This window comes from Sebastes umbrosus, chromosome 22 (genome assembly GCF_015220745.1).
Source record: "Sebastes umbrosus isolate fSebUmb1 chromosome 22, fSebUmb1.pri, whole genome shotgun sequence".
NCBI classification, from domain to species: domain Eukaryota; kingdom Metazoa; phylum Chordata; class Actinopteri; order Perciformes; family Sebastidae; genus Sebastes; species Sebastes umbrosus.
Genome location: NC_051290.1, coordinates 2,085,685 through 2,110,536, shown reverse-complemented (window position 1 = coordinate 2,110,536; position 24,852 = coordinate 2,085,685). Strand labels below are relative to the sequence as shown.

The following is a 24,852-nucleotide window of genomic DNA, read 5'->3' as shown; positions in this document are numbered from 1 at the left end:
GTCCCAGCCCCCTCCCCAGCAAACTCAATCTTCAGTAACTCCTCACATGCCCTTCACATCAAGGTTCACACTGGGCGAGGGTAAAGAGGTCAAAGATCTTCCGTCTCAAGCAAAGCTCAAAACCATGAGCCCCATCTTTGCGTCCATTCCCTCAACCACCCCTTCTCCTTCCCTTTCAGTTTCTACCCGCCTATCTGCACCTCATTTGTCATCCTTTTCTTCCACCCATACTTTGCTTGCCTCTTCACTTGTTCACCCTACCACTCCTCTATATCCCTCCGGAGGTCCAGCCCTGGTATCCATACAAACTTCTTTCACCCATGGCTCTTTGTCTCCATCTTCCTCGTCCATGGAGAACCAACCCAAAACTTCTCCAGCCCTTTCTGCTCTTCCCTCTCCTTCCCCGATCTCCATTCCCCCTCATTTGCCCTCTGTCCACCCTTCCTCTACTTCCCCTCTGCCATCCTCCTTAACCTCTTCTACCATACCTTCTTCAAATTCCTCCAGCTATCCATCACCAGCTCCCTTGCTTTCCTCAGTCCATTCATCTACTTCTTCCTCATCTCCTTTTACATTCTCCCAATCCATCACAGGTTCAATCATTTCCTCTTCCTCAATTGGCTCATCAACCTCTTCCATTTCTTCTCCTTCTTCTTCGTCATCCATCTCTACTTCTATCTCAACATCTTCTTCGTTCTCACTGGGTTCTTCTTCCTCCTCAAACTCGTCTGCCACCTCTTCTTCTTTGGTGTCCTCCCAGTCTACCACCCCTCACCCAGGCCCCTCTCCAGCCCCCCGTCGCTCGCTCTACAACCCTCTCACATCCACTTCCTCCCCTGTGCCATCCCAACAACCAACCTTAGGTCAGAGGTTGCCAATCCAGAACCACATCGCATCATCTGATCCTGAGCCCAACCTCAATCTACCAACACCAAGAACAGTGGTTCACCCAAACCCCGAACGCCAACCAAACCTTGACCCAAACTCAAAACTCAATCTTGGACACGAACTGAAACCAAACCTTCCTAAAACTGATGCTAAACCCAAACTTCCCTCGAATCCCGCTGGAACTCCAGACAAGGAAGGGAAGTATCCAGACATTATCCCCAGACACAGTGCCTGGGAGCTGGGCATGCTGCTGGGCTGCTCAGCTGGCTTGGGTATGGTGCTGGTGGTCTGGGTAAGGTACATGTACCGTCAGGCCTGCGGCAAACGGACAGAGGTGACGCTGAACGACAGGGAGAGAGAGTATGGGAGAGGAGAGAGAGGGCTTCTCCATGTCCAGGAGTGTGGAGATCTGGTCAGAGTCCGGAGAATCAGAGAGAACAGTTTTGTGCTCCTGGCAGAGTATGATATACTGGCATCACCTGGAGACTGAAGTAGATAGTTTAAGATACTAAAATAGTTCTTCAAATCAATGCTGTTGGATGGGCAGAAATAATCATACCCTGTAAGGTGCCCTTAGTAACATTAGATCAACCAAAGTAGCGTAGCATTGTTACTAACTGAAAAAATACAAAAAGTTACCTTGATTATTGGTAGCTGGTTAGCCTAGTATACCTTTCAATTAAGCGTCTAAGCCAAGCTAGTTTACAGCATTCTAATGTCATGAAAATAATGGTCAAACATGAATGAAACAAAGTTTCTTTAAACGTATTTTTGCCCCAATAGCATTGGCGCGTAGTGATGTTGGTCAGGATTATGACTAGAAAAGGTCCATCTTGTGTAAAACTCTTGCGAGAGTTTGTGTTCATATATTTACTTTCTGCAGGTATCTTGTATCTCTACACCTGTTTTGGCGGTACCTACGGACAAAAGTTTTCCGTGACTTCCTCCCCTCCAGCGGGCCAAGCAAAACAGAGTATTAGGGCCACATTGAGTAAAAAAAATAAATCTGAGATTTGGAGAAAAAAAGTCAGAAGTTTACGAGAAAAAAAGTCGTAATATTACGAAAATAAAGTCAGAAGTTTACGAGAAAAGAAGTCGTAATATTATAAAGTATTAATTTTACGTGTTATTTTCTATTTTCTCGTAATATTATGACTTTATTCTGGAGATCTCAGATTTTTTTTTTCCTCAATGTGGCCCTAATACTCTGTCGTACATTTGCACTTTGGCCTTAGACATATATACTATATACTTAGACTATAAACTGTGTTATCTTCATCACAATGCTCAAATGTTTTGTGGCTCCAGACAGATTTTTTTTCTTTTTGCCTAAAACGGCTCTTTTGATAGTAAAGGTTGCTGACCCCTGGTCTAGTACCACCATCAGGCAGACTGGGGTGAAATCTACTGAGCACATTCATGCTCTCCTGCAGACGAACCCTTTCTAATTCGGACTAGTGCCACCTTTTGGCCAAAACATTAAAACGTTTGGACATAATCATACACTTCTAGCTGCACCACCAATGCTCTGTATCAGAATTATTGGCATGTAATTTGTTCCACCCACTTACACACATACTGTGGAGTGTATAATTGTGGCCTCTTGGGGCCATTAGCAGGTGTTTTAATTCTTGTTTTTCCAAATCGCTAACTTGTGCTCAAGAAAAATGTTCTTGGCTAAATATTTTGCCCTCTAGAGATTTCTGCCTCCAACATGTTTAGAGAATAAAAACTTGCAATCTGCTTGTAGGATATTTACAGACGAGGTTCTAGGATGACATACACCGTTTGGTGGACACTTTTTGTATGTTTGTTTTCTAGCACGCATCAGAAAGATGAATTAGTGACACAAGGGCTGTAAATCCAGCTCTGTAATTGTAAAAACGTATTTGTATAAATGCATGATTTGCATGCTGACAGGTTTTATTTCACCAATATTAAACATTGTCATGTAAAGTCATATAATAAAGTATATTTTCAGTATTATACATTGTGCATTTCTTGATTTTATCTCTTGTGTCGTGAGGGTTTTATGCACAGCAGTGCTGGTTGCTTTGTCATTTCAAATCACTTGGGTCTGGTTGTGTGTTAGAAGGCCTCTAGAGTCTGTTGGCAACGCTTTCACAGTCTTATTTTATTATTACTTCATCCAAACTGAGGTGACAGAAGAGCCATCTGTCCAAATAAGATGGGTCAGTGAAATTAATGAGCTGCCAATAATAATTCCCTGAGTGTTTTTTTTTTCCCCCCAATTTGATTAGACAACAAATACAAGAGTTTATTCCATATTGTCTGTATTTAAACTGGCCCGGAAGAGGAATATTAGACACAGGGGTGTTAAAGACTTCAAGAGAAAGTAAGAAAAACAAAAATTCCAGGCACTGTAATCTCTGGAGGTGCAGATTAAAATCTGGTTTTCCCATAGCGTGCAGGAGTGTATGATGATAACGCCAAGTAGACACGTGGCCCATTTAACAGCATGTAGATATAGCAACAATACAACTGCATCATCAAGTACATATAATACTGATATAATCTGCAAGACCACTCCCTATATATACACATTGTCCTCTGATTCAGGGTCAAAGAGTGTTTATAACACAATAAAAATAAAAAGATGCACAGAGTCCCAAAAAAAACATGTTTTTGAAAAGTTTGTAGGTTTATTTCCGTATACTTCTTTTGTAAATAAGTAGAAGAACACATACCACGCTCAATATCTTTCTTCCCAAAATATACTACTGGCAAAACAATCACACTGTAAACAGACAAAGGCTGGATGACCAATGAAATGGCGTTTGTGCTGCTTCAATAGGCTTCAGTGACCTTCAAATTAACACTGGCTGACTTCAGTTCGTTAAAGTTGCGTAAATCTCAACTAACCAGTTTGAAAAAAATGTGTGTACGAGAAACATTCTCAGTCAAGTTAGAACTCTGACATCGGAGGTTTCCTTTGAAGAATACTGATACTGCGTTGCCAGAACCACAAAGGATGTTGTTTATCCAGAAAAATAACGACTTTATTGCCAGAAAAAAACAATTGAATTTAGAGTCCTGGATTACGTCCAGTTACAACATGTTTCAACGCCCACGGCAAGCGTTTTCCATTATCTACACCTGTCAACTACAACAATGTTGTGGTTAGGGTTGGGTCACTAAAACAATCAGAGGTTTGTACTACGAAGCGAGTTCAACATACCGAGGGTATCTTATCGTTATCTGGCTTCATTAACCCGAACACCCGAGATCCTGCGAAGCGGTCCTATGACGGTGGTTATCAACTCGGTAAATCAACCCAGAGTTTCTCTGTTTGGTTATGAACGGGGCGGTGTTTGCAGCATCTGACCAATCACAGACATGGAGAAGTCCACAGATTTGTAGACAGACAAGCAGAGCGGCACATTTTACAAAGGAAGAGTAAACTATATTAGACAAATACGAAGAAATTAAAACAGTTAATCCAGACTAACAGTAACACAGTTGAAGCTGCCAAATGCAGGAAGGACAGTTGGTAAAAGAAAAAACTCCAGATGTGTGAATGCGTAAATTAACAGAGTTATTAATTTAACGGAATACACAAAAGTCAGATGTACTCGTCTAGATATAAATAGCTTTTAAGTGTAAAACCGATGACTGCATTACACCTAATCATGCCCAGTAACAGGGACGCGGCGTGTATGACTATTTGAACGTTCTTTCAGCTGCATCTGTCAGTTTAAACTGTGTTGTTTTTAGTCTGGACTATGACTGTAACTTCTTCATATGTGTGTAATATTATATAATCACCGCACCAAGCTCTGACTGGTCAGTAGGAGGTGCTTTTATACGAGTTGATCTCTTATCTGGAACATAACCTGCTGCAGAGCAGGTCAGCTGTTCAGCATTAGTTACCATGGCGATCTATTCCGGTAAGAACTGATCCACCTTCGTAGGATGGAAAGGGTTAATCCAGAAGTTACCTCGCTAATGCTAAATCCTGCTTCGTAGTGCAGGCCTCAGGTTATTTCCACCACACCCTTACAATGCATTCTGCTGCATAAAAAGGTCGCGCTACTTCCTGCACTGTTACTGCCAGAATAGTGAACATATTTCCTGGAGATGCTTGGCAGGAAAGGCAGTATGTAAAGTAACCCGATGGTGCACAGGTGTGCTCAGGAGAAATATTACCAGCCACAACAGGAGAAACAATTCTCATCTCAGTTCTATTTGTATTCCCATTGGTTGGTCGGGGTGCTACTATCAGGGCCGGCTTAAGGCATAGGCAATATATGCGGTCGCCTAGGGTGCCACCTTCTGGTGTTTTTTAACATTTTTTATTAAAAAACTAAATATTAGCAACATTTACTTTCCATCTCTGAAACGTTTCTCCGATATTGTAGCTCGCTAGAGATTCGAATCACAGTTTGTCATGTCAGATGTCTGATATCTGGATTATGGCAGCCAACAACACAGCAAGATGACAGTTTAGATGTGTAACTTTAGCCCACTGCCAGCGTTAGTTAGCCTCCAGTCTTTCCTTTGGTTAGCCTCCACCTAACACCGTGACGTCATCATGCCACAAAAAGGGTCTATACTTTGTTTTAGGATATCACCATCAGCTGTACTTTGTGTTTTGTGCTAATTAGCAAATGTAAGCATGCTAACGGAAAGATGGTGATCGTGGTTATACCGGCTAAACATCAGCATGGTCATTATGAGCATTGTGAGATTTTGGTTGGTGATCAAAATGATAACGGCAAAGTGATATGACCACCACCATATCAGTCAGATAGAACAGGGTATCATCGGCATACAGATGTATATGTGGGCTGTTAAACATAACTGTTGGCCTCCTTATTGGCCCAAGTTGAAAATGCCCTTGTGGACCACATACTTGGTCAGAATACAAGGTGTATGGAAATGATGTGAACAGGAATTTGATCAAGACAAACATATAAAAACGGAATAATGCAAGAAAAGAAAATAATCTACAGAGATCCAGGAAAGATTATGATTTATATTAAATTAAATTAGACTTCAATGTTCATGTTCAGCTACCTCAGATTATTTGTTATCAACGTCCCCTCACCACAGGACGGCTTCTTGTCAACAAACACAACCACTTCAGAAATAATCAGAAACATCCGTCATTATATATAATGTATATTTAACGTCAAATCAGACAGCATTTCTATCAAGAACATAAATCAAACACATTCTCTGGCAGTGACAGCTCGAAGAAAGAGTAGAAAAAGTAGAAAATAGCAAAAAAAGATAAAAAAGAATGGTCCCAGTAACTCCGCCCGTCCTGTTCCTGCTGGGAGGGGAGGTGCTGCTTTTCAAATCAAACGCTCCATTTGTCTTTAAAAAAAAAAAAGCAGCCGTCCTTTTTTTTGCAGGATTGTTTTGGGGGGTATTTCATATAAAAATAAAACTTCTTTTAAATATAAAAGAATATATTTGATGGAAATATGAAATTTGAGTTTTTTCGTTGTCGTAGAAACTGAGTGCGCCACCGCGTCCCGTCCGTTGCGTTGAGGTTCTCCGTTGATTGTTTGTAATAAGGCACGTTTTGACTGTATCCCTCCGCTGTGGTCCGCCATCACAGCACAAACTTGTGCAGAACCGTCAAAACACTCGTTTCATCCTCGTCAGACGGGCTGAAGAGCCGACAGTTTCACCGCCTGAGCAGAGAGAAAAGATGCAGAAAGAGTCAAAGAGTGTCAGATAAAGTGAGAAAGAGAGAAATTGTGTGCTAAAATGGGAGAATATCTGGTGAGTTAATCCGCCACCAACACCAAATCATTCATGACAAACACTGCTTCACAGCGATGAAAACGTGTACTGTACCTTCTGTCTACATTGGTACTATTTCAATTTGTGCATCTGTCTAAATTAAAACAAGAAATCACATTTTTTTGTCCTTTTAGTGCAGTGAGGGTTTCTACATGTCACAGGCAACGGCAGTTTTAAAACTGGTGCGAATGACGCAACATGTGAAATTTGCGTCATTCGCGGGAGTCGAAACATCTCAACTCCATCGAGAAATTCGTGTGACGCTTTGTCAGCGTTGAGATTCTCCTCCTGTCGTCACTGACGTCCTGACGTTGTTGAATCTTGTATGTGTCTGTGGTCACCCAGAGCTACGATAGTACATCATATCTGTACAGAGACCGGACCAAACTGTGTATAAATATATGTGTATAAACCACAGACTGTCTACAGTAGAAACAACAACGTCGCTGCCGTATTTATGCCTAGATGACTTTATATGTTGAGTGTTGATGGAGCAGCTGCATAGCCTGGCACTGATCCATCCAAACTCCATTCAGAAAACAAGCATTTTAAAAGTTGTTTGCTTGTCGTCTTGCGGACAGACCTGACAAAACATGAATTCAGACTTTTTACAAATCGGCATAACTATGTAGTTATTTTGGCATAATTTTTTTTCTGTTTATTGCAATTACATCACAGCACAATCTGTTTATTTTGGGTTCATACAGCTGCAGCGATATCAGTGCAATGGCGCTGTGCTCGCCGCCGGGTGACGTTATGAACCCAGACAACGACGGCGTTTGGTTTTTCTGACATATCTGGGACTTCACCAACATGTACAAAGCAGCAACAGTGGTTATTTCTTCCATGGTTGATGGAGGAAAGAAGAGTTGTTGGTATCTATGGAGACAAGCTGATGTAACTGATGTGATTTACAGTAATTGTTTGGCATCATCATCATCATCATCATCATCACCACCCACCACCATCAGGCTGAGTCAAAGGCAAGCTGGTGATTCATGCAGACCGGCAGCAGAGGGAGCTGTTGCACACAGAGCTTAAAGGGAGAAGAGCTTATATAAAATATATGATCCCAACAGATCCGTTCTCTACTCACTCGGGGCAGTAGTGTTGTTGGAATGCGGCCCTATCTCAACAACAAACTAGACTGTAGGAGAGGAGAGAAGGTGAGGAGGTTAGAGTTGGAATGCAGCCCGATATCTCAGGGAGACGAAGGTGAGTTTATGGTCAGTGATGGGTTTTTATATCCTCAACCAGTGTTGGTTTGTTTGTTTGTTTGTTTGTTTGTTTGTTTACCTTCTGGCGGCTGTTCATCCAGCTCCGGATGCTCGGCACGAGGACGGAGCCAAGCAGGATCTGAGCTGGATGGTAGATCAACAGAGGGACCGAGATCAGAGAGAGATGCTCGTAGCCCTCAAACACGATCTTCAACATCGGGATACCTGGAGGAGAGAGGGAGGAGAGAGAGGAGAAGATGAGAGAGGAGAGAGAGAGAGAGAGGAGGGAAGGAGGAGAGGAGGAGAGGAGAGAGAGAGAGGAGAGGAGAGAGGAGAGAGGTGAGAGGGGGAGGAGAGGACAGGAGAAAGAGGAGGAGAGAGGAGAGAGGAGAGGAGAGGAGAGGAGGAGAGGAGGACAGAGGAGGTGAGGAGAGAGAGAGAGGAGAGGAGAGAGGAAGGGAGAGAGAGGAGAGAAGAGGAGAGGAGAGATGAGAGGAGAGAAGGAGGAGAGGAGAGAGAGAGAGGAGAGAGGAGAGTAGGAGGAGAGTAGAGTCGGAGCAGATGAGAGAGAGAGAGGATAGAAGGAGGTGTGGAGAGATATAGAGAGGTTGGTGAGAGGAGAGAAGGAGGAGAGGAGAGAGAGGAGGAGAGGAGAGAGGAGAGAAAGAGGGAGGAGAGAGAGAGAGGGAGGAGAGAGAGAGGGAGGATACAACACAGAGAAAGAAGACATTTGAACACGTCTGGACTTCAGAGTCTGATCTCTCTCTCTCTCTCTCTCAGAGATTCTCAGGTGAAAACTAGCGGCCAAACAGAAATCTTCAATTCCAGTAAATCCTACTTGCCAACCTTGAAACCTCAAAAATATTATTTCCAAAGGCTCCAACGCCACGACGGCTTTTTGCTGCATCAAAAAAAGCGGCAAGAAAATCGTGAGGGTTGGCAAGAATGCAATTAATGTGAAGCAATAAAACGTACATCTTCTTTCCTTGTCAAAACCTGGTGCCTACGTTACCCACAATGCAACTTAACTGCAGATAGTTTGGCCACAGATTCATGTGTGTTATGCTCGTTAGCAGCTGCAGCAGAGATGAGCAGCTACAGATGTCTCACTCCTTTCTAACTCCACACCTCCACATTGTTATATTCAATCTTCTGACCCAACTGAATCTGTTTCTGAACATTTCATCTGGATCAGGAAACACAATCAATCAGAATGGATCAATGATATAATGTGTGTGTGTGTGTGTGTGTTTACCCAGAGTGAGAGACTTGTGTGTGGAGCAGAACATGATGGCGACGGTGTCTGCAGGACTGAAACCTGAGCCCGACCTGCAGAGACAAAACAGGAAGTCAAACTCTCTCTTTATACTTGTTACTCTGTTAAACTTCCCTCTTTCTGCTACTGCAGGATATACATTACTGCTTTTTACTATCGTTTACTGTCTTCTTCATAAAGGTGTTTGTGTTGGCAGCATGATGTTCTGCATTAGAAAGTATCTCTGCTTGTTTGAGGCAGTTTTAAAAGTTATAAGGAGAGGATGGATAACAGGAGGAGGAAGAAGAGGAGGAGACTGACCTGGTAGAAAAGGCAAACGTGAGCAGCATGAAGCTGAGCTGGATGGAAAAAACTGTAAAAAGAGAAACAAAATAAATATTTAATTAAATGTCCCAAAAAATGCAGCCATTAATTAATTGATAAAATGTGACAAATTATTATTTCTGTTTTAATTCTGTATTTCCTCTTCTGTTTAATGTTCCCTTTTATTTATTTTTGTATTTATTTGTATTAATTTTAAAATATATTAATTTATTTTTGCTTTTTTTTAATTTCTTTATATATTTTTGCATATACTTTTTTTTAAAATTGATTTTATATTTATTTTTAAATGTCCATCCATCCATCCATCTTCAACCGCTTATCCGGGATCGGGTCGCGGGGGCAACAGCTCCAGCAGGGGACCCCAAACTTCCCTTTCCCGGGCCACATTAACCAGCTCTGACTGGGGGATCCCGAGGCGTTCCCAGGCCAGAGTAGAGATATAATCTCTCCACCTAGTCCTGGGTCTTCCCCGTGGTCTCCTCCCAGCTGGTCGTGCCTGGAACACCTCCCAAGGGAGGCGCCCAGGAGGCATCCGTGCTAGATGCCCGAACCACCTCAACTGGCTCCTTTCAACGCAAAGGAGCAAGGACTCTACTCCGAGTCCCTCACGGATGACTGAGCTTCTTACCCTATCTCTAAGGGAGACGCCAGCCACCCTCCTGAGGAAACCCATTTCGGCCGCTTGCACCCGCGACCTCGTTCTTTCGGTCATGACCCAACACTCATGACCATAGGTGAGAGTAGGAACGAAGATTGAATGGTAGATCGAGAGCTTTGCCTTCCGGCTCAGCTCTCTTTTCGTCACAACGGTGCGGTAAAGCGAATGCAATACCGCCCCTGCTGCTCCGATTCTCCGACCAATCTCACGTTCCATCGTCCCCTCACTCGCGAACAAGACCCCGAGATACTTAAACTCCTTAAGGACTCATTCCCTACCCGGAGTAGGCAATCCACCGGTTTCCTGCTGAGAACCATGGCCTCAGATTTAGAGGTGCTGATTCTCATCCCGACTGCGTCACACTCGGCTGCGAACCGATCCAGTGAGTGCTGGAGGTCGCAGACCGATGATGCCAACAGGACCACATCATCTGCAAAAAGCAGCGATGTGATCCTCAGCACACCGATCTGCAAACCCTCCTCCACCCGACTACGCCTCGATATCCTGTCCATGAATATCACGAACAGGATTGGTGACAAAGCGCAGCCCTGGCGGAGGCCAACCCCCACCGGAAACGAGTCCGACTTATTGCCGAGGATCCGAACACAGCTCTCGCTTTGGGCGTACAGGGATTGGATGGCCCTGAGAAGTGCCCCCCTCACCCCATACTCCCGCAGCACCCCCCACAGTATCTCCCGGGGGACCCGGTCATATGCCTTCTCCAAGTCTACAAAGCACATGTAGACTGGATGGGCATACTCCCAGGCCCCCTCCAGGATCCTTGCGAGAGTGAAGAGCTGGTCCGTTGTTCCACGGCCAGGACGGAATCTGCATTGTTCCTCTTCGATCTGAGGTTCGACTATCGGCCGAACCCTCCTTTCCAGCACCTTGGAGTAGACTTTACCAGGGAGGCTGAGCAGTGTGATACCCCTGTAATTGGCACACACTCTCTGGTCCCCCTTTTTGAAAAGGGGAACCACCACCCCGGTCTGCCACTCCTTAGGCACTGTCACCGACTTCCACGCGGTGTTGAAGAGACGTGTCATCCAAGACAGCCCCTCCCCACCCATTAAATGTTTTTTTGCTATTTTTAAATGTATGTATTTATTTATGTATTTACTTGTATTAAATTTAAAATGTATTCATTTAATTTTGCATTTTTCAATTTCTTTATATATTTTTGCATTTATTTTTTTATATATTCTACATTGATTTTTAAATGCATTTATTTTTTAATTTCTTTATTTATTTTTACATTTATTTTTAGCTTAATTTATTTTATACTTATTTTTAAATGTATGTATTTATGCATTCATTTATTTATTTATTTCTGCCTGATTTTCCCTTTGCATTTCACCCCTTATTTATTTTCCCAAACTTATTTATTTCTTTTTACATTTCTTTATGCATTTCTGCCTCATTATGCAAATGAGGGGTCTGTGACTCAACGTGTGTCATCATGGGGTGCATAACTATATGCTAGCTAGCTAAATAGCTAATGGAACTAAATCTACGACTTTATAATCTCACAAATTTGTGAGTTTTTTTTCTCGTAAATTTTCTCAGAATATCAGATTAAAGTACCTCATACAACCCCACCTCAAAACACCCGAACTATCCCTTTAACTTTAAGGTTACTGACTGATGAGGACGACCAGCAGCAGGCTGGTGGGGTCCAGCTCGATGTTGGGGTTACTGAAGGTGTCACAGAAGGTGGTGTAGATGATCATGAGGAGGACGGCGCTGCTGACGGCGCCGAACGGGAGCTTCCGCCGCTCCAGATACTCCCTGAGGAAACCACGACACACCTGCACACACAGAAACACACACTTTTTACACGACAACATCCAAGACATATTTAACCATTTCTGTGTAAAACACTGGTTCACATATACCTGACCGAGGATCAGAGGAACCACCACCGTCATGAAGAGCTGAGAGAAGATGGAGGAGAAGGGAACGGAGGACGACGAGCCGAGCTGGAGGAGGACAACCAGGACAAGATAAACACATTATTTACATTCATTTATTTATCTAGAGATTATGTAGCTGACTAAATGTGTGACTAAAAGCTCTGTTTTTGGTCTCCACCACCTCTCTGAGAGTGGTATCGATCTTCTCGGCTCACTCTCAGTAATAAAGTGAACGAGGTAAAAGAATAAAGAGGGAGTGACTTACAAACAGCAGCAGCAGCACAGGAGTCACTATGATGCCCTGCAGGACAGAGAGACATGATTACATCTGAGCTCTCACTGACGTTTAAAACTGTCCTCCGTCAGGATATCTTACCAGGAAGCTGCCAAACGCTGAGTTGAAGATGGCAGCAGCCTAGAAACACACACAGTCAGTCAGTCAATCGCTATGACAACATGCCAACACACTTGCTTATATTACACCATTTGTCAAACTCTGGAGGATAACGACCTCCTGAAGCGTTACCTCGTTGCCTCCGACGGCCTTGGTGAGAATAACAGCCGAGGAGACCGGCGGGGGCATGCAGCTCACCGTCTGTAACCTAGGCAACCACAGCGACGGGAGGAAGAGGAGGAGAATTGTCATCATCTGTTTCTAGCGGTAAGAATATTTCTCTTCCTTCTGCTGCCTTCCTTCGAAAGGTCAGAGGTCAGGGTGCTTTCCATTTGGCTAACATAATAATAATAATAATAATAAAAATCTATAATAATAATAATAATAATAATAATAATAATAACAACAGCAACAATAGTAATAATAGAAAAAATATATTCAAATACATTAATTTATTATTTTAATATATGATTATTATTATTATTATTATTATTATAATTTGTATTATTAAATATAAAATAAATATATATAGTATAACAATAACAACAACAATAGTAATAATACAAAAAGTATATAATATAATAAATTAATTTATTATTTAACTATTTGATGATCATTTTTTATTATTAAATAATAATATAATGAAATATATAATAACAACAATAGTATTAATAAAAAAATATATTAAAATAATGGATTAATGTAGTATTTTAATATATGATGATTATTTATATTTTACAATTAAATAATATATAATAAAATATATAACAATTATAACAGTAATAAAAGAAAAGATATATTAAAATTACAAATTAATTGATTATTTTAATATATGATTATTATTATTATTTATATTTTATTATTAAATATATAATAAAATATATAACAATAATAACAGTTTTAATACAAATTATATATTACAATAATACATTAATTGATTATTTTAATATATGATTATTTTATTATTTTTAAATAATAATAAATAATACAATAAAAAATATAATAATAATAACAACAATAATAGTAATAATAAAAAATACATATTAAAATAATATATTAATTTATCATTTTAATATATTATTATTATTATTATTATTATTATTATTATTATAACAAGCAAAATTGAAATGAAAGAAAATGTGCTTCACAAAACATGAAGAAAAAAACCATAAGACAGTATAGACGATTAAAATGTGTGTATTACTGAAACAACAGGAAGTGAGGGAGGAATATTAGATGTCTATTATATGTCAGAAAATAGTGAAATTACAATTTCTTAGAGCTATTTATGTTTATTTCTGATTTAGAACAACTTGACACACAGTGCTGAGCTGCATCTCAAATGAATTTCTATGTGACATCTACTGCTGACCTGCTATCTCCCATAAAGACCCTCTGGACCCCCTAAAGAAGACTAAAACTGGTCTATGTGGGTCCTCACACGGACACACAGTCTGGCCTGTAGCAGCAGTGAATGAGGCTCTTTGTGTGCGTACATAACTCGTCCTTCAGGTACAGTCAGGACCTACAGAAATAAAGGATGCCATTCACACACACACACACACACACACACACACACACACACACACACACACACACACACACACACACACACACACACACACACACACACACACACACACACACACACACACACACACACACACACACACACACACACACACACACACACACACTGATCCTACCCTCTGAGCAGCCATTGGTCGATGGCGGTGAGCCCGAGGACTTTGAGCAGCAGCCAGACGACCAGCGGGAAGAAGACGAGCGTGAAGGACTGGACGAACAGGTGGAGCCGGACGTGGAGCAACGCACTGGTCAACTCCTGCAGACAAGAGAATAAGACTGGTGTTAATACTCACATTCACCAGCTGCTATATATAAAGTTATATATACAGAGACGTGTTTCTTACCTCTGTTTTCAGAGACAGGCCGCTGTTGAAGAAGATGAGCGCGACGGCGACGTAGGCGATGGTGATCTCTGGCTTCAACGGTCCTGAGAGAGAAAAGAAATGGATTTATCACATATAATAATCAGGGCTGTCAATCGATTAAAATATTTAATCACGATTAATCATTTTTTATCCGTTCAAAATGTTCCTTTAAGGGAGATTTGTCAAGTATTTAATACTCTTATCAACATGGTAAGAGTCAAAATTTAGCATGAGTTTGGAGCCTTATTATTATTATTATTATTTAACCTCCTTCCCGACAAGCTAAGTGTGAAATGGTTGATTAGATTTTTCTTTTGTTTTTTTACAGTCATTAATGCACATTAATGCACATTTTTTTATTATAATTTATAGTCTTTAATCCACATTTTTAGATTATAATTTACAGTCTTTAATGCACATTTTTGCACATTTGTAGATTATAATTTACAGTATTTAATGCTAATTTTTTGCAGATTTTTAGAATATAAATTACGATCTTTAATGAACATTCTTATATTATAATTTACAGTTTTTAATGGAAATTTTTGCACAAATTTATGGATTATAATAACAGTCTTTAATATACATTTTTAGATTATATTTTATGTTTGTATTGTAAGAGACAGCAGCAACCAAAAAAAGGACATTTTTATGACCTACTCATAGCATTTTGCTGCTGTAAAGTCTGCTGTTTGATGCAGGAGTTTCCGAGGAGCACCTGAAGGCATCATCCTGGCAGTAGCAGCACAGGAGTTTATCTCATCTACAGGATAAGATGTGAAGGTGTGACTGAGCTGACCTCTTGCTCTCTCTCACAGATTAGAGTCCACTTATCATTGAAGGTAACAACTACGTCCTCTCACTGAAGATAAAAGCTATTTTTATCTGTATCACTAACTTCACTTTACAACTGCAGTCTTTAATGCACATTTTTAGATTATAATTTACAGTCTTTAATGCTAATTTCTGCAGATTTTTAGATTATAAATTACAGTCTTTAATGCAGATTTTTAGATTATAATTAGTCTTTAATGCACATTTTTTTCATAGTTTTAGAATATAAATTAAAGTCTTTAATTCACATTTTTAGATTATAATTACAGTCTTTGATGCTAATTTCTGCAGATTTTTAGATTATAAATTACAGTCTTTAATGTAGATTTTTAGATTATAATTACAGTCTTTAATACACATTTTTAGATTATAATTAGTCTTTAATGCAATTTCTGCAGATTTTTAGATTATAAATTACAGTCTTTAATGCAGATTTTTAAATCCTAATTTACAGTCTTTAAAGCACATTTTTAGATTATAATTACAGTCTAACGCACATTTTTAGATTATAATTACAGTCTTTAATGCACATTTTTTGCACATTTTTAGAATATAAATTACAGTCTTTAATGCACATTCATAGATTATAATGTATGCGTTATTACAACAGGCTGGACACAAGCCAGGTAATCCTGGGTCACACCTGACTAAGTCCACTGAGTAAATAAAAAAAGATATGACGTGAGCCAATGAGATCATCGTGCACGTGCACATGGGGGGCGTGCTTGTGTGTGTTGACATTACTGCTGAATGCAACGTGTCACTACAGTGCCAGGTAAGAAGGGGGACAGAGGGACCACTGTGAGAGGGAGAGTCTACCAGCCCTTTCTATCTTGTATGTGAGACTCCATTTAAAAAATCACAAAATTAAGAATAACCTTAATTTTTAACCAATATAAACATTAGTTATACAATCAGTTTATAGCTTAGCATAATCAACTATATCCAAGCTTTAATTCGGCGTACATCATGAACATGATATAACAGGTTTTTGAGTAGAAATTCAACTATTTGTATCACTTTTCTAGTGATTCATAACGGTCTATGTGAGACCCCATTTAAAAAATCACAAAATTAAGAACAAACTTAATTTTTAACCAATATAAACATTAGTTATACAATCAGTTTATAGCTTAGAATAATCAACTATATCCAAACTTTAATTCGGCGTACATCATGAACATGATATAACAAGTATTTGAGTAGAGATTCAACAATTTGTGTCACTTTTTCTAGCGACTCTTAACAGTCTATGTGAGACTACATTTAAAAAATCCTAAAATTAACAATAACCTTCATTTTCAACTAATATAAACATTAGTTATACAATCAGTTTATAGCTTAGAATAACCAACTATATCCAAACTTTAAGTCGGCTTACATCATGAACATGATATAACAGGTTTTTGAGTAGAAATTCAACAATTTGTGTCACTTTTCTAGTGATTCTTAAGGGTCTACGCCCCGGAGCGGTGGGCGAAACAGAGTTAAACAAAGTGTAAAAGTTGGCACTTTATTGAAAATAAAATGCCAACTTTTAAACTACTTACATGCCGAATTGTTCAGTAACTCCTAACGGTTCATTTAAGCTCTCAAGTCTTCCTCTACGACATTATTTGTGATTTTAAGCAGGTAGTAAAGATAAAAGTGATAAAACTCTGCCCTAGTCTGGCACCGATTCACTCACCTCCTTTGACACCGACGTCTGGCTGCAGTTTGGCGGATAGGATGACCAGGACTATCCCGATGATGAACCATTCCTTCCGGAGCCTCGCCAGGAGGCCCATGTTTCAGCCCCGCCGGCCTCCAGTCTCAGCAGCCCGGCCTGAAGCTTCTCAACTCTGCTGCTTCTCCTCTGGAGCTTCTTCTTTCTGTCTCAAAACACCAAGCAGAGATACAAGCAGAGCTACTTCCGGACACGTGGTGCCACGGCGGGGCCGTAAAGACTGATGGAGAGGCGCAGCAGGAATCTATATTACCGTAATAAGGGTAAAAGCAACGCACCGTTAATAAACCATAACAAGGTATGAATGACAGTCAATATGTTTCAACAGTAAGTTAAAAAAATTATAAAAAACTTTAACTGAATGAATACAGTTTGGTAAAATACTTGAAATAATTCAACAAAAATATTTCGCTTTCGAAACGTAAACAAATCAATGAAATTTTTAATAAAATAAAAGATTGAACTGAGACATAGTAAATATATATATATATATATATATATATATTAAATTTATATAGCAAATTTATGGTATGCAGTTGTTTTAACCTAATAATGTAAATAAACTTTAACTGAATACATACAGTTAGGTAAAATAATTGAAATAATTTAACAAAAATATTTATATTTTTTAAAACTTAACTAAATAAATTGTTTGGTACTCTATTTTGTTTAGTTAAAATATGTAATATGTATACTTGAAATCATATATATATATATATATATATATATATATATATATATATAAAACACAGGTAGTGTAATGACACATATCTTTCAACAGTAAGTTTAAAAAGAAATAATGAAATAAAAAAAAATACATAACAGTATCATTTTAGTGATTTTCAACCTAATGATAACAAAATAATGCTTAGTATTTTTTTTTTTTTAACCTAATAATGTAAACAAACTTTAACTGAATAAATACAGTTTGGTAAAATACTTGAAATAATTTAACAAAATATTTCGTTTTTGAAACGTAAACAAATCAATGAAAATTTTAACAAATTATTTTAATAAAATAAAAGTTTGAACTGAAAAAAGTTTACGTAATTCAGATAATCATAGAAATAGTATAAAAAAAGAGAATAAATAGGGTTGTTAATAGTTTAAAAAACAAAACAAAGGAAAAGTTTTTAACAAAATAGAAGTTTGAACTGATTATTATCAGACTGAAAACAGAAATTTCCATCAAGTTTGGGAGTTAAATTGAGTCAGACTAGACCTCTTAAAATGAAGGAAGTACAGGTTTACATGCCTCTTATGTATTTATTATGTCACTAATGTGACTGTTAACAAGGGAATGACATCATGTGACACATTTACAGCGTATAAAACACATAATATATCAAACAGCTGTACTACAGATTCATCATGGGTGTTTCCTTATGTCCCTTTTAAAGAACACTATCACCGGTATCGTTATCTGATAGTTAGTACCAGGCAGTAGCAGTACCATCGGTACTGAGGCCCCGATGTCCTCGGGTCTCTTTCCACGCCACCAGTCGTCGCAGGGCGGCGGGCGAAGCCGACTCCACGTCCTCGCTGTATTTCCCGATCAGGGAGTGAGCGCGAGCACAGCCCAACGACACCTGACAGGAAACACAGAGAAGATGGTGTTGGATGAACTCTGACATGAAAGTTGGACCTCAAGAGCAGCAGACATTTTGACTTTTACTGATAAAGTTAACTTCTTATGGAGGGCTGCTCTTTTGAAGCCTCGAGTTCGGCAATTTGGCCATCTTGGTTTTTGACTGTCGCCATCGTGTTTTTTGTCCGTCACCATCTTGGTTTTTGGCCGTCTTCATCTTGGTTTTTGGCGGTCACCATCTTGGTTTTTGGCCGTCTTCATCTTGGTTTTTGGCCGTCTCCATCTTGGTTTTTGATCGTCACCATCTTGGTTTTTGGCCGTCTTCATCTTGGTTTTTGGCCGTCACCATCTTGATTTTTGGCCGTCACCATCTTGGTTTTTGGCCGTCACCATCTTGGTTTTTGGCCGTCACCATCTTGATTTTTGGCCGTCACCATCTTGGTTTTTGATCGTCACCATCTTGGTTTTTGATCGTCACCATCTTGGTTTTTGGCCGTCACCATCTTGGTTTTTGGCCGTCTCCATCTTGGTTTTTGGCCGTCTTCATCTTGGTTTTTGGCGGTCACCATCTTGGTTTTTGGCCGTCTTCATCTTGGTTTTTGGCCATCACCATCTTGGTTTTTGGCTGTCACCATCTTGGTTTTTGGCCGTCTTCATCTTGGTTTTTGATCGTCACCATCTTGGTTTTTGGCCGTCTTCATCTTGGTTTTTGGCCGTCTCCATCTTGGTTTTTGGCCGTCACCATCTTGGTTTTTGGCCGTCTTCATCTTGGTTTTTGATCGTCACCATCTTGGTTTTTGATCGTCACCATCTTGGTTTTTGGCCGTCACCATCTTGATTTTTGGCCGTCACCATCTTGGTTTTTGGCCGTCACCATCTTGGTTTTTGGCCGTCACCATCTTGATTTTTGGCTGTCACCATCTTGGTTTTTGGCCGTCACCATCTTGGTTTTTGGCCGTCACCATCTTGATTTTTGGCCATCTTCATCTTGGTTTTTGATCGTCACCATCTTGGTTTTTGATCGTCACCATCTTGGTTTTTGGCCATCACCATCTTGGTTTTTGGCCGTCACCATCTTGGTTTTTTGCCGTCACCATCTTGGTTTTTGGCCGTACCCATCTTGGTTTTTGGCCGTACCCATCTTGGTTTTTTGCCGTCACCATCGTGGTTTTTAGGCAACACAACTACTTGGTTAGGTTTTCGGTAGTAAAGGATCATGTTTTGGCGTAAAATGATAACGTTACTTTTGATTTCTTCACAGGACACGAACAGCGACCTCCTGGGTGACGGTCCCATGTTTGACCCATCCCCTACGTGGACTTCCACGGACGTAGATTAAATGTATTTGTGATACATCAAAAACTAAATGTAATCCCTGAGAAAACATGTTGTACCTGAATATTTCAAACAAAATGTACCTGTGCTTTCTGCAGCAGAGCCACATCTCCCACCTCACAGGCAACGTCATAACCCTGCAGGAAGAACTCACAAGCCCTCGTATACTGACTCTATACACAGAGAGAGAGAGAAAACAAAGAGAACTGTTATATTGAGCCGTCTGCAACTATTAACGTTAACGTGTGTGTCATACCGTCCTATAGTAGATATTGCCCAGACACAGGAAGGCGTCCGCCAGGTTGTGTTGCAGCCCGTTGCTACGGGAGATGTCGATCAACGTCTCCAGACACTGGAGTGTGTCATTTATGTTTCCCTCACTGACGCATCCATGGATGTTGAAACGTATGCAGAAGCAGACGTAAACATAATGTATAAAGCTTGACTGTATATACTGTTATACTGTGTGTGTGTGTGTACCTCTCTATAGACTTGGCCATAGCCTTGTAGGACTTCCCCAGTCCGTCTGCATCCTGCAGTGTGCCGCAAATCTGCATGCAAGTGTTGAAGAACTGGACACAAACAGTTGAATTACTAAATAAAACATAGCCATGTACCCCTCAACTCTGTATATGTGTTTTTAAAGATTGATATTATCAGTAGGAACCAATGGACTTCAGGCTGAGAGACACAGACAGATAAAGGAGAGCTGCTTTACACACACATACCTGCTTGGCGGTGTCATGGTCTTCTGCTCTCTGATAGGTCAGTCCTAGTTGATAGGAGGCCTCCGCTTCCAAGTGTTTGTCTTCAGCTGAAACAGACACCAGTAATTACCAAAGACTACTATAGACTGTATACAAGAAGTGGAAGTAGTCATCGTGATGTCATAGATTGGTCTGTGGACTACGTTTTTGAAGCCTTGATTTTGGCATTTTGGCCGTCACCATCTTGGTTTTCAGCCGTCGCCATCTTGGTTTTTGGCCGTCACCATCTTGGTTTTTGGCCATCTCCATTGTGGTTTTTGGGTGTCGTCTTTGGCCTTCACCATCTTGGATTTTGGCCATCGCAATCTTGGTTTTTGGCCGTCACCATCTTGGTTTTTGGCCGTCACCATCCTGGTTTTTGGCCTTCATCATCTTGGTTTTTGGCCATCGCCATCTTGGTTTTTGGCCGTCACCATCTTGGTTTTTGGCCGTCGCCTGCTTGGTTTTTGGCCTTCACCATCTTGGATTTTGGCCATCGCCATCTTGGTTTTTGGCCGTCGCCTGCTTGGTTTTTGGCCTTCACCATCTTGGATTTTGGCCATCGCCATCTTGGTTTTTGGCCGTCGCCTGCTTGGTTTTTGGCCTTCACCATCTTGGTTTTTGGCCGTCGCCTTCTTGGTTTTTGGTGGTCGCCATCTTGGTTTTTTTGGCCATCGCCATCTTGGTTTTTGTCCGTCACCATCTTGGATTTTGGCCATCGCCATCTTGGATTTTGGCCATCGCCATCTTGGTTTTTGGCCGTCGCCTGCTTGGTTTTTGGCCTTCACCATCTTGGATTTTGGCCATCGCCATCTTGGTTTTTGGCCGTCGCCTGCTTGGTTTTTGGCCTTCACCATCTTGGATTTTGGCCATCGCCATCTTGGTTTTTGGCCGTCGCCTGCTTGGTTTTTGGCCTTCACCATCTTGGTTTTTGGCTGTCGCCTTCTTGGTTTTTGGTGGTCGCCATCTTGGTTTTTTTGGCCATCGCCATCTTGGTTTTTGTCCGTCACCATCTTGGATTTTGGCCATCGCCATCTTGGATTTTGGCCATCGCCATCTTGGTTTTTGGCCGTCGCCTGCTTGGTTTTTGGCCTTCACCATCTTGGTTTTTGGCCGTCGCCTTCTTGGTTTTTGGTGGTCGCCATCTTGGTTTTTTTGGCCATCGCCATCTTGGTTTTTGGCCGTCACCATCTTGGATTTTGGCCATCGCCATCTTGGTTTTTGGCCGTCGCCTTCTTGGTTTTTGGTGGTCGCCATCTTGTTTTTTTTGGCATCATCATCTTGGTTTTTGGCCATCGCCATCTTGGATTTCGGACGTTGCAATCCTCGTTTTAGGCCATCGCCAACTTGTTTTTTGGCCGTAAAAAGCAGCATGCTATATTATACATATCATCGCTGTCCATTACTTCTTTCTTCGTTTTAAACCTCCCAACACAAACACCATGTTTTATGTTTCTATGCATTCATTAGTCCACCTCTCTCACACATCTTGAATGTATTCAGTATACTTCGAGACACATACTGCACCTACACTCAGTAGCTATGCTGTAGCCCTTGTGGAGCAACCTCAGGGCATTGTTGTAGTCCGCGGCGTCCAGCGGGGCGTCGGCCAGCCGGCTGTAGATCATACACAGTGCTTTGCGGGCCCGGAGCCTTAGGAGCTGACCGTCTGAGTCCAGCCAGCTGCCGCCATCTGCCTGCCGGATGCACCGCTCCGCCTGCTGCCTCGCCTCCTCCAGCTCACCTGCAAGACATCGAATCAGTCTGGATTAGCTTTACTACACGTTGTTTCACCATCTTATTGTGTGTGTGTGTGGCTGCTGACCTAGCTGCAGGTAGACCTCAGCCATGCACGCCCGGGCCTCGATGACCGGTCTCGAGCAGCCTCCGCGCTCTCGGTTTACACAGCTGTTGTAGAAGTACAGACTGAGCCAGAGATCCTCCGGAGCCGAGAAGTACCGACCCAGAAACAGACGCTTGTCACACGCCACCGTCCAGGAACCTGCACACACACACACACACACACACACACACACAGAGGAAACACTGAGAGGGAGAAGCGTCGTTCTATCCTGCAAGATGAACAGCAAAACTCCATTTAGAAAATCCTGAAATGTACAGTTACCTATCTTACTGACATAGAAACCAGTTAATCTGACCAGTCATTTAAACGTTACCATAACTAAGTCTTTAATTCGGCGTACATCATGTACACAAAGCTGCACGTATTTAAGTAGAGATTCTACATTATTATCACTTCACTTCTTCAGAAGCCTCAGAATACTACATGTTACCACTTTTAGTGTGTGTGTGTGTGTATAGAAATAGAAGTGAGTGTGTGTACAGGTGCTTTCAGCCTGCTCGGCCCAGCTCAGGTGCATCCTCATGGTCTCCAGTTTGTCCCACTGTTGGTCCAGCGGCGTCTGAAGCCTGGCGGCTGATCCCGGCTCTGCCGCCGCCCTCCGATCCTGATCCAAACCCAGCAGAGAGAAGAGCTCCGAGAACGACCTGCAGGGACCAACGAGAGGATCAACTGACTAACTGTAAGACGGAGAGATGCTGTGTGTGTGTTCACATGACGATAACAGATCAAATGTCTAGAAGTGATTTATCTAAAATAAGACAGAGCAGGTTCCCATGAATCAGTCTGTTAAACTCTGAATGGTTTAATGGTCTAACAGCAGTCTGACATCATGCACTTTATTTGATAGTAAAATAGTGAAACCAGGACTAAAACATAACCAAAGTAATTTACTGTATTCTGACCTTAAACCCTCCAAATGGATCCAAAATAAATACGAAAGAAAAGTTGTTTTTATATAATACAACTAGAGTTAATGGCCATTAGAACATTATTTGGTTTTTGATTGTTGGGTTAATTTTGCACAAACTAAATCAATACTGGCTGCAACTAAGATTTCATATTTTCAATCCATATACAAAGCAAATACTTTGTAATTAGTAAAACTTTAGTCACCAGATAAAAACTCTCACTTGGTATATCAACATATAACAAGCAGAACAGACTAGAATACATGAACTGATGGATAGATAAATAAAGCTTGTTTATTTTTCTGACATTGTGTACATTTGTTTTTTGCACGTTATTGATGATCTTTATTGATTAGATTTTGTTTTATTTGCACTTTTTCCTACTTTATACTGCAAATGCACAGACAGAGAGAGAGAGAGAGAGAGAGTTACCTGTGAAAGCCTCTTTGAAGCAGCTCCACACAGACGTTCTGCTTTAGACTGTTTCTGAACCTGCAGACACGTCAAAGAAGAGGATTAGACATTTACTGTGTATTATAGAGGAATAAAAGAAAGATGAAGACGTTGGGATGAGACGCAGATCTCGGGTTATTTGGAATATCATTAGTCAGAAAACATTGAGACCAACAGCGGAGGAATAAATCTGAACTTGTGCTCAGATCCAGCTGATGAACTCACAGTGATATTTCTTCTTTGGAGAGAATCTGAGCTGATTTATCTGACTGAGACTCGTCCGGCTGCTTCAACCTGCTGAAAACACACACGTTCTTATTTTAATGTCTTCATTCATGAGTAGAATAACAACTCATGGCTGTAGTTTCTACTTTCTTCTTCTTTCTAAACCCTTTTATTGGGAGTACTGCAGGTGTAACTCACCTGTTCTGAGTACGTTTCCTCCGTTTGGAGGTGATTTCCGTTAGAAAAGGTTTGGTGTGTTGCTGTCTTACTGCTGCGTTCATCTTCACCTGTCGGTCAAAGTAAAGGAGAGAGAGTCTGAACAGTTACACTCAACCACCATCACCTGTTATGTCATTATAGCTTATCATCATTTCCAACTCTTAAAGGTCCCATATTATAAAAAAGTGATTTTTTCATGTTTTTTTTATTTTTTATTATAAAGCAGGTTTAAGTCCTATATAAATACCGTGAAAGTATCAAAACACTCAATCCACAGGGAAATACACACAGCCCGTATTCAGAAACTCTGAACTTCAAACAAGCCGTTAGGATTTCTGTCCATTTGTGATGTCACAAATATACAATATTTAGACCCTTTACACGGTTTTAAACGTAAACATTCTAAATGTGTCCCAGTTTATTTCCTGTTGCAGTGTATGTAAATAACATCAGCTGACAGGAAGTACACATGGACCCAAGCTGTTGCCTAGCAACGCAATTCCGTTGCAATTCCGTCAAAATGTGCTAAAACGGAGCGTTTCAGACAGAGGGTGAAT

General features: G+C 40.7%; 2 protein-coding genes across 6 annotated transcripts in view; both read right to left on the bottom strand.

Moving 5' to 3' along the window:
- Window positions 1–6,013: 6,013 nt before the first annotated feature.
- Window positions 6,014–17,238, bottom strand: slc10a7 (solute carrier family 10 member 7). Of its 2 annotated transcripts, XM_037759153.1 has the most exons (13): window positions 16,919–17,238; window positions 14,377–14,459; window positions 14,152–14,288; window positions 12,578–12,653; window positions 12,428–12,466; window positions 12,317–12,352; window positions 12,034–12,117; window positions 11,781–11,946; window positions 9,457–9,508; window positions 9,136–9,209; window positions 7,960–8,105; window positions 7,760–7,810; window positions 6,014–6,551 (listed from the first exon to the last, which is right to left on the bottom strand). In XM_037759153.1, exons 1-12 carry the CDS (start codon window positions 17,016–17,018, stop codon window positions 7,790–7,792), a joined length of 1,014 nt encoding a protein of 337 aa, XP_037615081.1. In that variant the 5' UTR covers window positions 17,019–17,238; the 3' UTR covers window positions 6,014–6,551; window positions 7,760–7,789. The 2 variants fall into 2 exon arrangements, with proteins under 2 accessions (XP_037615081.1, XP_037615080.1); XM_037759152.1 differs by lacking the exon at window positions 7,760–7,810 and having other exon boundaries at window positions 16,919–17,236.
- Window positions 17,239–18,203: 965 nt separating this feature from the next.
- Window positions 18,204–24,852, bottom strand: part of ttc29 (tetratricopeptide repeat domain 29) — a 7,482-nt gene continuing 833 nt past the window's right edge. For 2 of the 4 annotated variants that reach the window (XM_037759118.1, XM_037759116.1), the window contains exons 2-12: window positions 24,275–24,363; window positions 24,077–24,148; window positions 23,831–23,890; window positions 22,971–23,134; window positions 22,452–22,628; window positions 22,158–22,370; window positions 20,609–20,694; window positions 20,361–20,452; window positions 20,137–20,260; window positions 19,964–20,053; window positions 18,204–18,546 (exon numbers count right to left, since the gene is read on the bottom strand). In XM_037759118.1, coding sequence (XP_037615046.1) covers window positions 18,388–18,546; window positions 19,964–20,053; window positions 20,137–20,260; window positions 20,361–20,452; window positions 20,609–20,694; window positions 22,158–22,370; window positions 22,452–22,628; window positions 22,971–23,134; window positions 23,831–23,890; window positions 24,077–24,148; window positions 24,275–24,357 — 1,320 coding nt within the window. In that variant the 5' untranslated portion in view covers window positions 24,358–24,363 and the 3' untranslated portion in view covers window positions 18,204–18,387. The remainder of the gene's footprint in view (window positions 18,547–19,963; window positions 20,054–20,136; window positions 20,261–20,360; window positions 20,453–20,608; window positions 20,695–22,157; window positions 22,371–22,451; window positions 22,629–22,970; window positions 23,135–23,830; window positions 23,891–24,076; window positions 24,149–24,274; window positions 24,364–24,852) is intronic. The other 2 variants (XM_037759119.1, XM_037759120.1) reach the window with 1 other exon arrangement.

Bases quoted from the DNA above. Each gene is read 5' to 3' on its own strand.
- slc10a7 (XM_037759152.1), bottom strand. From the start codon at position 17,018: ATGGGCCTCCTGGCGAGGCTCCGGAAGGAATGGTTCATCATCGGGATA. The intron at 14,289-14,376 runs GTAAGAAACACG...TCTTGTCTGCAG, and splicing joins GCCTGTCTCTGAAAACAGAG to GAGTTGACCAGTGCGTTGCT. The intron at 8,106-9,135 runs GTAAACACACAC...TCTCTCCTCCAG, and splicing joins ACACAAGTCTCTCACTCTGG to GTATCCCGATGTTGAAGATC.